Here is a 13,543-nt window from a genome sequence, read left to right as displayed (position 1 = left end):
GGGCCCCGAGGCCGCAGCCCCGAACTTTAGGAGGTAGGACGACCGCCCGCGCCCAAGACAGCGGCCCGCGCGGGACAAGGCACGCCCGGCTTCCGGCCCGGAAGAGGCGGTGCGACCGAGGCCCCGTCGGGCTAGTCGCGCCGCTTCCGCCGGACTAGTCCCAGCCAATCCGGCTCATCTGAGCCAATCCCGGCGCGCGCCGCGGGCGCCGGCCCATTGCAGCCAATGGGAGGTCCGGGCGGCCCGGCTACGCTGGGGGTGGTGGCGGAGGCGGGAAACGCGGCGATGGCGGGCAGACGCGGGGCGCTCATCGTGCTGGAGGGTGTGGACCGTGCGGGGAAGAGCACGCAGAGCCGCAAGTTGGTGGACGCGCTGTGCGCCGCGGGCCACTGCGCCGAGCTGCTGCGCTTCCCGGGTGGGCGCGGCGGGCGCGGGGTTCCGGGATGCCGGGGGCCGGGGAGGGGACCCAGGGGCCACGGAGGCCTCGCCGGCTCCTGAGGACGAGAAGCGAAGGCCTCCTGCGCTGAACTCGCCCTCGTTTGTCCGCGGGTCGGAGCGCGGGGACCACCCTTGTGGTCCCCGAGCCTCAGTGGGACGCGTCTGTGGTTCTGTTTTTGCGCAGCTGCCCCGCGGCTGATGTGCAGTAAAGTCACGTGTTTAGTGAGTCTTGACACATGTACACCCAGGAAAGCGTCTTCACGACCAAGAGAATGAGTGTATCTGTGACCCCTAAAAGTTTCCAGGTGCTGCTTTGTAATCCAAGTCTCCGTTTTATCTTGGGTTTCCCGCCCCCCGTCCTTGCATGGCTGTTTACCCTGTGAAGGGTTTTGTTTCATATTTTTAATTTTTTAAGGTAAAACATTGATCTTGAAAACCAGGGGTAGGGAGATGGGGGGGATGCTTTTTAAATTTTTCTTGTTTTTTTTTTTCTTTTGGCCACACTGTGTGGCATGTGGAACTTCACTGACCAGGGATTGAACCCGTGCCCCCTGCGAGTCTCAACCACCGGGGAAGTCCGAAAGTGCTTTTTTGAATGTTTATCATTTTAATCTTTAAGCCAGCCAGTCTACAAATCTTATACAGTTGATCCTTGAACAACATGGGTTTGAACTGCAGTGGTCCACTTATATGCATATTTTTTTCGATAAACATACAGTACTATGAAGTCCTGGGTTGGTGGAATGCAAAAATGCAGAACCTCAGATGTGGAGGGCCGACTTTGGGAGTTGAATATCCTTTTGGTATCGAGGTAGCTCCTGGTACCAGTTCCCCTTGGTTGGCAGTTCCTTTGCAGTTGCTGCCTCCTACCTGAGTTCCTTCTTCCTAAAGCATTTTTCATCCCAGTGTGTCTGCACACTGCTGCCCTTTCTCAGGAAAAGGTCTGAACCTGTCTAAAGTTGTTGTAAAATAAAACTCAAAGTTAGACTTGGGTCAGGGCCTGGAAATTTGGCACAAACTACGAATGTAGATGGAGAGCCTGTCCTCACTTTTGTGTGTTGTTCTCTTTTGTTTTAGAAAGATCAACAGAGATTGGCAAGCTTCTGAGTTCCTACTTGGAAAAGAAAAGCGAGGTGGAAGATCACTCGGTGCACCTGCTGTTCTCTGCGAATCGCTGGGAACACGTGTAAACACCCCTGTCCTTCTGCCGCTCCCCCCTGCTTCTGTGCCTCCCCCCGAGGCTGAATGCGGCTCTTGTTTCTGAGTGGTTGAGAGTCATGCTGGAGGCTGTACCTTTACAAGGTTCTTTAGGTCACAGATCCCAAAGAGCACTAGTTAATGCTTTTTTTTCTTCTCCCCACCCCCCGCTCCCAGCTTTTTGTAATTAATAGACTTTAGGTAGTTTTAGGTACACAGAAAAGAGCCCCCCACCCCCCGCCATGCCCCCATCCCTTCCTCCCCGCCCAGAGATGCTTTTATTTATGTCTTTGATGAACCAGTGTTGACACATCATTAAGTGAAGTTGAGTTTATGTTGGGGTGTGCCCTCTCGCGCCCTCTTTTTGACTTACATCACCTTGGTGGATTCCCTCTTCACCCTGCACAACTGTTGACGAAGTGCCTGTGGGGTACGCTCTCAGGTGCTTCTGTTTCCATTTACACACGTATGTAGGTAACACACATGTCATTGGAGGTGTTTTGTTTTAACGTGACTGAATGGGACCCTACTGTACAGATTACCTCACGGCTGGCTTCCTGAGGCCACCTCCCGATCTGCACTCTTCCTCTTCTCTCCCGTCCCAGCGGCCTGCTCTCCGGAAAGGCTGCCCCACCTTGGACTGAGGGATGCCAGTGGATGGACGTTCAGGTGGTTGTGCCTTGTTCCCTCTCACAGGCAAGCTGGCACTGCTCTCCTCTGGCTTTGGCTTAGCCGGTGGTCTTGTCTGGAAAGGCCTCCCCCTCCGTGTATTAGATGAAAATGAGGGCAGGTTTACAGTCTTTAACACATCTGGAGTTTATTGACATAAATGTTGTGATTTTCGCTTTTTGTGGATTTCTAGAAAAGTAATGTCAGAGCAACTGAAAATGAGAAACAGTTCTGACTCCATTCCCTAATTGCTGTCTGCTTCCAGGACACAGGCCTGCAAGTCTCTGGGCCATTTGTTCTGCCACAGCTCCCCCTTCTGATTATTCCAGCCACTGCCATCAGATTAGGTTTGCTGACACGTGGAAGTCCTTGGCTGACAGGTCGGATGCCGGGCAGCGCTGTGGCGCCTAGTCCCCCTCAGGTCTCGTGTGCAGGGCGGGCCTGGGAATGGGTGCTCAGTTGACCTAGGCTGTTTTGAGTTCACCCTGGTGCTTGGAGCACTTTTTGAGAGGACTCTGGTTACTTCTTCAGCCCCTGGTTTTCTGCCCTTTTGCTGTGCTGCGTCTTTACCAGGTCAGTTGCTGGTCGTGGAAGTCATCTCCCCTCCCAGCTGCTGCGCGGTTTCCCTGGCACTGATTGCGGTAACAGCCTCCGCTTCCCTCCCCGGCTGTTTGTCAAAACCTACTGATCCTCTAGGGCCATCCAGGAATTAAATTCCTGGAAATGAGCAATGTCTCTTACTTTCCATAGCAATTTAGCAATGTTCTTCTCTACCTGTTTTTAAACTTTTTATTCTGAAATAGTTGCAATCAGTCAGGAAAGCTGCAGCAAGAATCCCCGGGTGCCCTTCCCCAGGCTTCACCGGTTAGTAACATTTTGCCACATTTGCTTTACCATTTGCTCACTCTTTTTAAAAATCAAGGGCTATTTTATGAAATGCTGGGTTTACCTGATGTTTCCTCACGAGTAGATTTGGGTTTGCATTTTTGGTAGGAAAACCCCAGAAGTGACATTGGGTCCTCTTGAGGGCATCGTGGCGGGATGCGAGGCCACTTGGGTTTCCCCTGATTAGTGAGGGGGCTGCTGGCCAGGCTTTTCCACTAAGTGGCTCTCTTTCCTGTTGTAAAGAGTCAAAAGGGGAACTCATAAACCAAAAGTGCCCCTTTCTGTGAAGCTCACCTCCTAGTTTGTGTTGGTCAGTCATCCTGCTGGAGTCTGTTACTGATTTTCTGATTCTGTCATTTCCGCAACACTGATCAGCTGGCATTCTGTGTAAGGAAGAGCTTTCCTGCCTTCCGCGTCCGTCTATCCGTCCGTCCATCATCAGTGGGTCATAAGCGCTACTGTTAGTCGTTTCGCTGTTCAGATTGTCCCAGCCTCTGCCTGTGGGAACCCCTTCAGGCTGGCTCCTTCGTCCCTTGGACGTGTTTCTGGCCTGACAAGGTATTGCGGCTTTCCGTGCCTCCTGCTTTAGCCGGGGCCAGCTGTTCTCTGCTCTTTGTGGAGGGCGGACTTCAGAGACCGACATCTGCTCAGCTTCTGCACGTGTTCACGTCCCCTGCATCTGTCTGACCCCTGCCATCTCATCCAGCACCCGGGCTCATCTGCCCATCCTGCCCTCCACGGGCTGGTCTTAGGATCACTGCCCCCACCTACGTAAAGCCTGCCTGGGGCTCACGGGTGGTTGCAGCTCTGTCGTTAGAACGGGGGCACATGGTGCTGTATCCAAACATCTCAGGCACGCCTTTGCCCTTCCACTGTTCATTTGGGATACGGGTAGGTTCATTTGACTTTGTATACAATTTTAGGTTTTTCTTTTTTTTCCCCATTCTTGTTGATTTCAGTTTTCGAATATGTAAAACATGAAATGGTTCTAAGAGTCAGAATCATACAGAAAGGTCACTGCCCTGCCCATCCCCTTTCCATCCAAGCCCTGCCTTCCCCTGTCGGTAAGCAGGCCCATTCACTTCTAAACAAAATCAGCAGATGCCTGTTGTCTTGACTCACCTTCTGTCTGATACAAAGGCAGCCACCTGTGTGCCCAGTGTGCTTTGCTTTGTTAGCAACGTGTCAGGAGGGTGTTTATGGGGCATCTTTCTCGCTCTCTGTACAGTTGCACCTTCTGTGCTCATGCCATATTCTACCAGTGTTCTGTTCACAAGATTAGGTAGTTTTAAGTGTTGATAATTTGCACTTAGGAATGACGCTGTGATGGGAATGGCGTCTCACTGTTGGAGGTGCCCCCCGCTGTGCTGTTCTGCGAGCTTCTCACCGTAACTCTTTTGTTCCCCAAAGTGCAAGCAGTGCTTCTGGCCCATGCCAAGCCTCTGCACCCATCTTGCTAAGGTCTCGGGGCCGGAGGGTGGTGGGGACCTGCTGCCTCCTGCCGGAGGGTGTCCTGGCTCCCAGGTGGATGCAGGAGCATCCTTCATCAGCTCCAGGCCACGTCCAGCCTTCCCTCCCGTTGACCTGGCCCCTCCTCTCCCCGCAGGGCCTGGCCCTTCCACGCCCGGACAGCCGAGCTGCCTCTGGACAGCTGCCGACGCCAGTTGTATTTATCCCCTTTAGTGGAGTTGTCTTTTCGTGCTGGGCTTTGCTGGGAGTGGAGATTCAGAGCCTTGGGGGATGAAAGTCAGGCTACAGATTGCTGCCCGCGTATGATCCCTTCATCATGTTGGCTTCTGAATTGAATTGTGTCCTCAGGGTGATTTGAGCATGAGACTTCAGGGCCTATGAAGCCAGGACCATGGCTCACAGTCATCCTCTTTTTTGTAGGCCGCTAATTAAGGAGAAGCTGAGCCAGGGCATCACCCTGGTCGTGGACAGGTATGCCTTTTCTGGGGTCGCCTTCACCAGCGCCAAGGAGGTGAGTGCAGCTCCGGCCCCAGCACGTGGTTTGTGCCTGGTGTGGACTCAGTGTGGTCCCCATGGGCACAGAGCCGTCGCAGCACGAGTCTCTTCATGTCACTGCCTCTAGGGGTTTGAGATCCCCGTGTTCGCCAGGTCAATTTGGTCTTTCTCGACAAGAAGAGAAACCTTTTTTGTAGCTACAGGTGGTTTTCATAGATACAACTGCATTTTTCATTTGGCCGACACATTTCACATCATACATTTACACATATGGTCCATCGGCAGACCTGTTTCATCCAGCGTCTTGTTTGCGGAAAAGACGGTGAGAGTGTCTGGGGTGCTTTCGTGCTGTGTTCCTGACCCCCTGTTCCAGGGAGCTGCTGTTTCACAGGCATAATGGCAGTGACTACACTGCCCTTTTTTCCTGCTTTTTATTTAAAAATTTTCAAACATATACCAGCAGAGAAAATAAGCCACCCAGCACCGTCACCTGCCTCAGAAGCTTCTGGTCTCTGTGACCCCCAGACACATCATCAGTCCCTTCATAAACATTTCGGTGCACATCCCCAAAGCGGCTTTTCAGAAACCTCGTCTCAGCCGTCCCAGAGTGCCGTCATTCATTCCGTCAGCGCGCGGAGTTCCCAGTGCTCTCAGGAGCCGTTTGATCCGTCCTGTGTTTTTACAGTTCGATTGAATCGGAATCCAGCCAGTTAAGGTCCATTCTTGAAATGTCTCTTGAATCTCTCGATACATAGGTTCCTGCATCTCTTTTCTTCCTTCCGCTAAAATTTTTGAATTTTTTTATTTTCCCAAGTCGCCTGTCAAGAGGCATGGCGTGCCTGGTTATCTCCTTTTTGTGGTAACTGTCTTTGATCGTGGCTAATTCACGAAGGGCTGCAAAATGACAGCCTTCTAACCCTGCCAGTCTGCCCGCACGAGCTAGCTGGGTCCTCCTTTAGGGCAGTCCCCCGAGGTACCGGCCACACGGCTCCATCTGTGAAAAGCACGCAGGCTCGGGCAAGTCTGACGGGCTCCCTTCTCCAGTCAGGGTGTCCCGTCAGCACAAGGCTCTGAGCCCACAGCTCGGTTCTAACCCTTTTAAATCTTCAGAGCTGTGTGGCTCTCTCTTTCTCTAGAAGTGGGGACACTATTTTTAGAGTTGCGAGGATGGATGAGAGGGGACATGCAGGAGACAGCACACGGGGCGCTGGCGAGCATCTCCAGGATTGGGGTCTTCCCCTCTCTGTAGAAGGGAGTGATGCCCTGGCTCGTCTGCTGCCACTGCTTAGCCAGAGGGTGTGGGACGCACGCATGATGCCCTCAGTCCCGGGCCCTGAGTGACGCGTCCTGGGCCCCGGGGTGTTCTGTCCACTGTGAACGTATTCACATGTCAAAACACAGGAAGGTGATGTGAGAGAAAGCAAAACGCTGGAGACCTAAAGGACAGAGCTGCTGCTGTGTAAGAACTCTCCCCTCAAACGTCAGCTCGCTTTTCCCCCTTTTCGATGAATTTTGAAACCAGGAATGAGACCGCATTAAGCTGGCTCCGTAACGGTTGGGTTCTTCGTCTCCAGAATTTCTCCCTGGACTGGTGCAAGCAGCCAGATGTGGGCCTCCCCAAACCGGACCTGGTTGTGTTCCTGCAGCTGCAGCTGGCAGAGGCTGCCGCGAGGGGCGAGTTCGGCCGTGAACGCTACGAGAGCAGCCCTTTCCAGCAGCGCGCCCTGCAGTGCTTCCAGCAGCTCTTGGGAGACTCCAGTCTGCCCTGGAAGGTGGGCACGGTGCCTGGGCCGTCCTGGGGGCAGCACTTTCTGGTCCTGGGGTTGGTGCAGGACGTGGGTCGGTGCCCTGATGCTGGCCCAGGGCAGGGCCGCACGGACAGCGGCTCCAGAGCAGGCGTCCTGCGCGGGGGACCCTGTGCCGAGCCGTCCGTCCAGCGGGCTCCCGTCCCCTGCTGGACGTCAGCTATGCGAGGCCAGCACCCAGAACGCCGAGTCCGTGGGTGTCAGGCAGCGGCACTTTAGCTCCCGTGTAACCGGGTCGAGCGTGGGGCCTTCGTTGACTCCAGGCGCCAGGCGGCCCGCACCCGCCACAGCTGCCACCTCCCTGCTCTCCGTCCCCGCGGCCTGGCGCCCGCCCACCTCAGGGCACGTGACCCGGCGCCCCGGTCCATCCTCCCTGCACGTGCCCACCTGGCATGGTCGCTGCTCCTCTTACTGCTGGCAGTGTCCTCGCCACTCGGGCAGGTCCCAGGGTTTGGGTTCTCAGTTCTGGCACCTCGTGCTTCTCCCTCGCCCTCCAGCTGTGCCTCCCCGCTGTCCTGCTCTGGCTGGTGCTGGTTTGTGGCCAGGGCCGGGGCTCCTCTGTGTGCAGGTCCGAAGTACACCCTTGACCTTTCTGTTTGTCTCCTGTGTGCTTGGGGGTGGAAGGAAGGGCGTGTCTTTCCCCAGATGGAGGCTGCAGCGCGCTGCCTCAGATCCCCGTCATCTCTCTGCTGGCTCGTTCTATCAGCTACTGAATTCCAGAGTTTTCCTCTGGTTCTTCTTTTTTTTTCGGCTGTGCCACGCGGCCTGTGTGTGGGATTAGTTCCCCGACCAGGGATCGAACCCCTGCCCCGTGCATTGAGAGCACTGGACCGCCAGGGAAGTCCCTCTCTGTTTTTTTTTAACTAGTTCTACATGGTGTAAGTTCCTCTTGATTTATACTACATTTCAGCACCTGCTAGGAACACGACAAGACTTCACAGCATCAGGAACGTGAAAGGGGAAGGCCAGCGGCGCTCTCCTCCTTCCTGCACTGACTGTTCGTCTTGTCTCGTTTCCCGCAGCTTTAAGAACTTCCTTTAATGTTCCTGAAGGGCAGGTCTCCTGGCATAGCATTCTCAGCTTTTGTTTACCTGAAAATTTATTTTTCTTAGTATTTTTCAAATTTTTAAAGCAGTCACAAACTTACAGGAAAGTTGTAAGTACGATACAAGGAACTCTTCCCCAGGACCATTTGAGAATAAATTAGTACCTGACACCCCCTCCCTGTCAAAATGGGGCCAGTCACATGGATCCGCTCCTACTGCCTGACCTCCCGGTCCCACTAGTGACCCTTGTAACAGGACGTGGTTCACAGGCACACCTCTCTGGCCTCCAGCCTGTGACTTTCTCAACCTTGACTTTTTTGAAGGTCGCAACAGTCGCTTTGTAGCCGAACCTCAGATTGACTTTGTGATTGGATCAGGTCGTGTGTCCTTGGTGGGCTGTCGCTGCCCCGTCACGGGCTGCGCACCCTTGGTGTGTCGCGCTCCAGCGATGCTCCCCTTGAGCTCTGGGTTAAGCGGTTCACGGTGAAGTCACTCCACGTCCCGCTGTGAGGTGGTGCTTTGAAACCACGTAAAAACCTCGCTGCTCATAGACTTCCAGTTCGTTTATATGTTTACACTTGCACGGACTCACGTTTGTACCGCGTACTCACCAGCAACCTGTTTTCCTCGCAATTGGAGGTGCAGGTTGGCCCAGGTCTGGCCCCTGGGTGACCCCCACCCCAGCCCCGGGTCCTTCTGATCAGTTCCCCTCACTTCCGGCCCTTCCTGGTCCCGGCCCATTACGATCGACCTCTGGGCTCACCCTGTGCTGTCCCGGCCCAGCGTCCCGAGGTGTCCCTGGTTCCATTTTATGGAGGAAGAGATAGAGGCGGTTATCTGGGCCCCCAGAGGACGAGGGGTGTCCACGTACGCGTCCACACGGGAGGTGCCACGCATCGCCAGCTGCCTGGGATGGTTCTGTGCCAGAGCTCTGCAGCTGGGCCGTGGCTGGCAAGGTGACCTTCAGGCGGGGCCGGGGGGCCCGTGGGGAGGCGGTATCGTTCCTCATAGACTTCGTGCCGCGGTTACAGCTGTCTGAACGTGTCTACACCCTGGAGCTTTTCCAGAGTTTGCTGCCCCAGAGGCTGCCTAGAGGCTCTTAGTGCCCAGAGCTGAGCCTTGGCTGAGGAGGGGGCTCCCAGGCACGCCTTCCCTCATGTGGCCCGGTATGTGTCCCTCCCTCCGGTGGAGAGTCGCTCCTCTCGTGGGCTGGCCCCCTGGTGACCGAAGAAGGTCCTTGTGTCAGTAAGGTGGGGCAGCCAGCTATCGGGACGAAGCCCATCGTACCAGGGAGAGGAGTTGGACCCAAGTTGGGCTCCCGGCAGAACCTGCGGTACAGGCAGGTCCGGGCGCGGCGGTGGAGGGGCGGGAGTGGGCGCTGCCCTCGCCGCCTCTGCTGGCGGCACCGGTGTCCCCTGGAGGTGAGCGTCTGACCGGGGCTGCAGCCGGGGGGCCAGGCGGCTCGGTCCCAAGGGCCCGTCCAGCTCACTGTCCCTAGGCGAGGCCAGGGCCGGGGGTCAAGGACCTCAGAGGAGCGGAAGCTGTGCCCTCCGGAAGCTGCCCCACCCGCTGAGAACATTAACCTGTCTCTCCCCCCTGCCCCGGCCCAGACAGTCGACGCCTCCAGGAGCATCGAGGATGTCCACCGGGAAATCCGCGTGCTGTCTGAGGGTGCCATCCGGGCCGCTGCACACAGGCCGCTGGGGCAGCTGTGGACCTAGAGGGACAGGACCCCCGTCTGCCGCAAGGCAGGAGCCGCGTGTGCAGTTTCCGGGGGGGCGAAGCGGGACTCCCCAGGGAGTGGCCTGCGGGGAAGCCTCTCCTGCCCTCACCTGTGCCCCGAAGATACTAATAAATTAGTTACTGTGTTTTGCTTACTGAAGTTTCACAATGACTGTGTCCAGGCAGTTCCATCAGGGTCGCTGATGTCCTCGTGGACGTCTTCAGACACCAGTAAAGATGAAATGAAAACAGCTGTGGGCAGCCCCGGGCCCAGCAGGCATCAGCCGTGCCTGGGCTCTGAGCGCCAGCCTGACGTGCCGACCTCACAAGGCCTGACCAGTCTGTGTCCGAGTGGCAGCGTCCCTGTCTCTGAGCACGCCCAGTGCTCGCTTTGCTGTTCCCTCTGTTAAGGTCTGAAATGCAGGTGGCCCTGCAGTGGGCCGTGGGCAGAGCCCCTGTCTGCAAAGCACCACAGGTCTCAGCGCCCTTCTGTGCGTGCCAGGAGACCGGATTCCGAGCAGAAGAGAATGTGACAGTTTAAAGTGTCACAAGACAGTCTGACTAGGGCTTGGGAAAAACCCACATGTGGCCAAGCGGGTTCCAGCTCAGAGGTGGCGCCCGCTCCCCGCACCAGGCGGGGTCCCTTCTCATCCAGGTTGAATAGATGTGGCTGCCCATCCACAGGTGCTTGGCAGGTGGGGGCAGTCCAGCCCTCAAGGGAGGACAGAGGACACAAGCGCTGGGGGTGGCTGGAGCTGTGCACTCGGATGGCTGTGCTGTCAGTTCACAGCGGGTCCTGCCTGCTGATGGCACCAGGCTGGCCTCGGGCGCCTGTCCGTCTGAAGGGCCTGGCTGTGTCCACCCCGACGTGCAGCATGCACTCGAGGTCAGAACTCGAGGCCCGTGACCCAGTGACAGAAACAGTTGGGAACCGCTCACAGAGTCAGACCACTTGTTCTGCAGTCCCAGGGTCACTGGTGGGCGTGGCCTGGCAACCCTCCCATCCACCTGCCTTTTGATCTTTCACATGACCGAGGCCATGTCCTAGGTGAAGAAAACGAAACGTGGGGCGGGGGGTCTTGAGAGTACCGGGCCGTCAGGGAGGCTGCGTCGGCTGTGGGCCTGGGTGGGATGCCCGGAGCACGCTTGGGCGGGCCCCTGAGCGGGAGCTGGGCACCAGATGAGAGCTCTCTGTCCCAGGCCAGGAGCGGGGCCATGGAGGCCCCAGCGCAGACCCTTTCAGGGCTCGGCCGTGCAGGCAGCGGGGGGGGGGGGGGGGGGGGGGGGGCAGGCCGGAGCCCAGGGGAGGAGAGGCCAGAGCTGAGTGGGGCCCACGGGCAGCTGGATGGTGTGAAGACAGAAATGGCCCCGGAGACCACAAAATTAATGGGCTGCTGAAACTTTCTTCAGTAAGCCCAGCACGGGTTTTAAAACATCTTGCCAGGGCTTCCCTGGTGGCGCAGTGATTGAGAGTCCACCTGCCGATGCAGGGGACACGGGTTCGTGCCCCAGTCTGGGAAGATCCCACATGTCGCCAAGTGGCTGGGCCCGTGAACCATAGCCGCTGGGCCTGTGGGTCCAGAGCCTGTGCTCTGCAACGGGAGAGGCCACAACAGTGAGAGGCCCGCATACCGCAAAAAAAAAAAAAAAAAAAAAAAAAAAAAAAATCTTGCCAGGGCCGTGGCAGCCGGCACCGCCGAAGGGGCTGCGTGTCCTGAGGCGCCCTGACCCTCTGGCCTCCCCTAAAGAAGCCTGTTTGGCCCTGTGGCCGGCAGAATGACGGCCCCCAGAGACATCCTCGTCCTGACCCCCGGAACCTGTGAGTAGGGCGCCCACCTGGCCAAAGGAACCAGGAGGTGGGAGGCCGGAGGGGCCTGGTCAGAGGAGACGATGCCAGCTCTGCGAGGGGGGCGGGAGTTGATCCAGGGGACGCGGGGGCTCCTAGGAGCCGGAAAGGACAGGTAGCCAGTTCCCTGGCACCCTAGGGGGACAGCCCTGTTGACCTCTGCCCGCCAGGGCCCTGAGAGGTAAGTGTTGTCTCGGGCCCCTGCGTGTGGAGGGCGTCACAGCTCAAGAAGCCAACGTGGCCATTTCTGGAGGCCAGGACTCAGGTTCTGAGCCATGGCGCTTCCTGCTCTCCTCTGGCCTTGGTCCCCTTGCACCCAAACTGGAGGGTGGGTGGGCAGGCGGAAGCGGTGAGCCGAGTGGGCTGGGGTCGCTCCGACTGTCCCACCAGGACTTCCCGGGCAGGGCGAGAGGCCCTTGTGCACATCCTTGCTGACCCGCTCGGGGGTGACCAGCTGAGGCACGGGGCGCCTACAGGGACGCTGCCCAGGGAGCCAACACGCCACCCGGCACCGTAGTTGCTCCCTCCCCGTCTATGAAAGAAGAAGGGCGTCTTCCCAAAATCAGGCTCCCCTGCATTTTTTTTTTTTTGCGGTACACGGGCCTCTCACTGTTGTGGCCTCTCCTGTTGCGGAGCACAGGCTCCAGACGCGCAGGCTCAGCGGCCATGGCTCACGGGCCCAGCCACTCCGTGGCATGTGGGATCTTCCCGGACCGGGGCACGAACCCATGTCCCCTGCATCGGCAGGTGGACTCTCAACCACTGCGCCACCAGGGAAGCCCCTCCCCTGCATTTTTTGCTTTCAACGCAAACCACACGAGTCAGAGAGAGTCGAGAGTCAGCGTCGCGGAACCAGGTCCAAATAGGAGGGCGCCGCTCGCTCAGGTCTGGCAACGAACGAGCTCAGCACGTCCATCCACCAAGTCCTTCCTCAGAACCCTCGTGAGCTTAGAAAACACTTGTTCTCGTTCTTACCATGTCCAACTACAGCTCCGAAAAAATCTCCGAGAAAATCAAGACACAGACGAACCTTGTTTTCTATTGAAACTGTCATTATTTGCCATTAAGAATCGCGCACTGTACGGCTGAGTGAGCGCTCCTCAGTAATCCTCTCCCGACACACGCGAGACACAGCCCCCGCTGCTCAGGGGGGCGCCCACCTCCGCCGTCCGTGCCGCCAGCAGCGGCGCAGCAGAAGGAATGGACACCTCACCCAACTCGACCTGAAGGATGACGGGGGGGATGAGGGGGAGAGAGAATGGGAGACGGAGGGAAGCACTCACATTGGCAACACCTGGGGGGCCGGGATGCCCTCTGCTCGCTCGCTGGGCCGGCGGGGGCTCCGCAAGGAAGGCCCCCGGGGAGAAGGCTGCCACCTCCTGGGCTCCCAAACCCCCGCCTGCGCTCCCTGGTGAGACGAAAGCCACTGCGTGCGGCGGTGCCCGGGGCCCAGAACACAGGTTGAATGAAGGAGGCGGGTGCTGGCGTCCGTCCAGAAGGTCTCCAGCAGGCGCGAGGGGCAGAGGCACAAAGCTGAGGTTTGACCCTCCGGCCCCAAACCATCCGAAGCCTCGCTGACCGGGAGGCGGAGGAAGGCCCCGGGGATGCTGGAGCGACAGGCAAGCAGCAGCTCAGGGGCCCCACGGCCTCACCTGTGGCTCTGGTGGCGCGTCTGTCCTGGTGCCACCTGCACGGCGACGTCTTTGGGCCTCACCGCCCCCACCCCTTGCTCCTCTCCTCCCAATGCGAGGAGGCCCGGGCCGTGGTTCCTCAGCCCCTTCTCCCGCCGCGATGGCCCTGGAGGCCGCGTCTTCGGAGCCTGGCTCAGGACACGCCCAACAGAAGCCATGTCCGTCACGAAACTTCAAACAGGACTTTAATTCCAAAGCGAACCCGGGCCTGGAGCCCAGGAGGAAGCGGGGCCGGGCAGGGCTGGCAGTGTGGCGGGAGAGCCCCTCGTGGGTGCCTGG

The 13,543-nt window shown here is 57.8% G+C and overlaps 1 protein-coding gene across 1 annotated transcript; it reads left to right on the top strand.

Moving 5' to 3' along the window:
• The first annotated feature begins 272 nt into the window (after nucleotides 1-272).
• On the top strand, nucleotides 273-9,740 carry DTYMK (deoxythymidylate kinase). Its single transcript, XM_065880804.1, has 5 exons — nucleotides 273-415; nucleotides 1,516-1,624; nucleotides 5,080-5,170; nucleotides 6,729-6,930; nucleotides 9,620-9,740. Exons 1-5 carry the CDS (start codon nucleotides 286-288, stop codon nucleotides 9,724-9,726), a joined length of 639 nt encoding a protein of 212 aa, XP_065736876.1. The 5' UTR covers nucleotides 273-285; the 3' UTR covers nucleotides 9,727-9,740.
• The last annotated feature ends 3,803 nt before the right edge of the window (nucleotides 9,741-13,543 follow it).

The sequence above is a fragment of the Phocoena phocoena genome, chromosome 7 (genome assembly GCF_963924675.1).
Source record: "Phocoena phocoena chromosome 7, mPhoPho1.1, whole genome shotgun sequence".
NCBI classification, from domain to species: domain Eukaryota; kingdom Metazoa; phylum Chordata; class Mammalia; order Artiodactyla; family Phocoenidae; genus Phocoena; species Phocoena phocoena.
This window is presented reverse-complemented; position numbering and strand designations above follow the sequence as displayed.

Bases quoted from the DNA above. Each gene is read 5' to 3' on its own strand.
- DTYMK (XM_065880804.1), top strand. From the start codon at position 286: ATGGCGGGCAGACGCGGGGCGCTCATCGTGCTGGAGGGTGTGGACCGT. The intron at 416-1,515 runs GTGGGCGCGGCG...CTTTTGTTTTAG, and splicing joins CGAGCTGCTGCGCTTCCCGG to AAAGATCAACAGAGATTGGC. The intron at 6,931-9,619 runs GCACGGTGCCTG...CGGCCCAGACAG, and splicing joins CAGTCTGCCCTGGAAGGTGG to TCGACGCCTCCAGGAGCATC.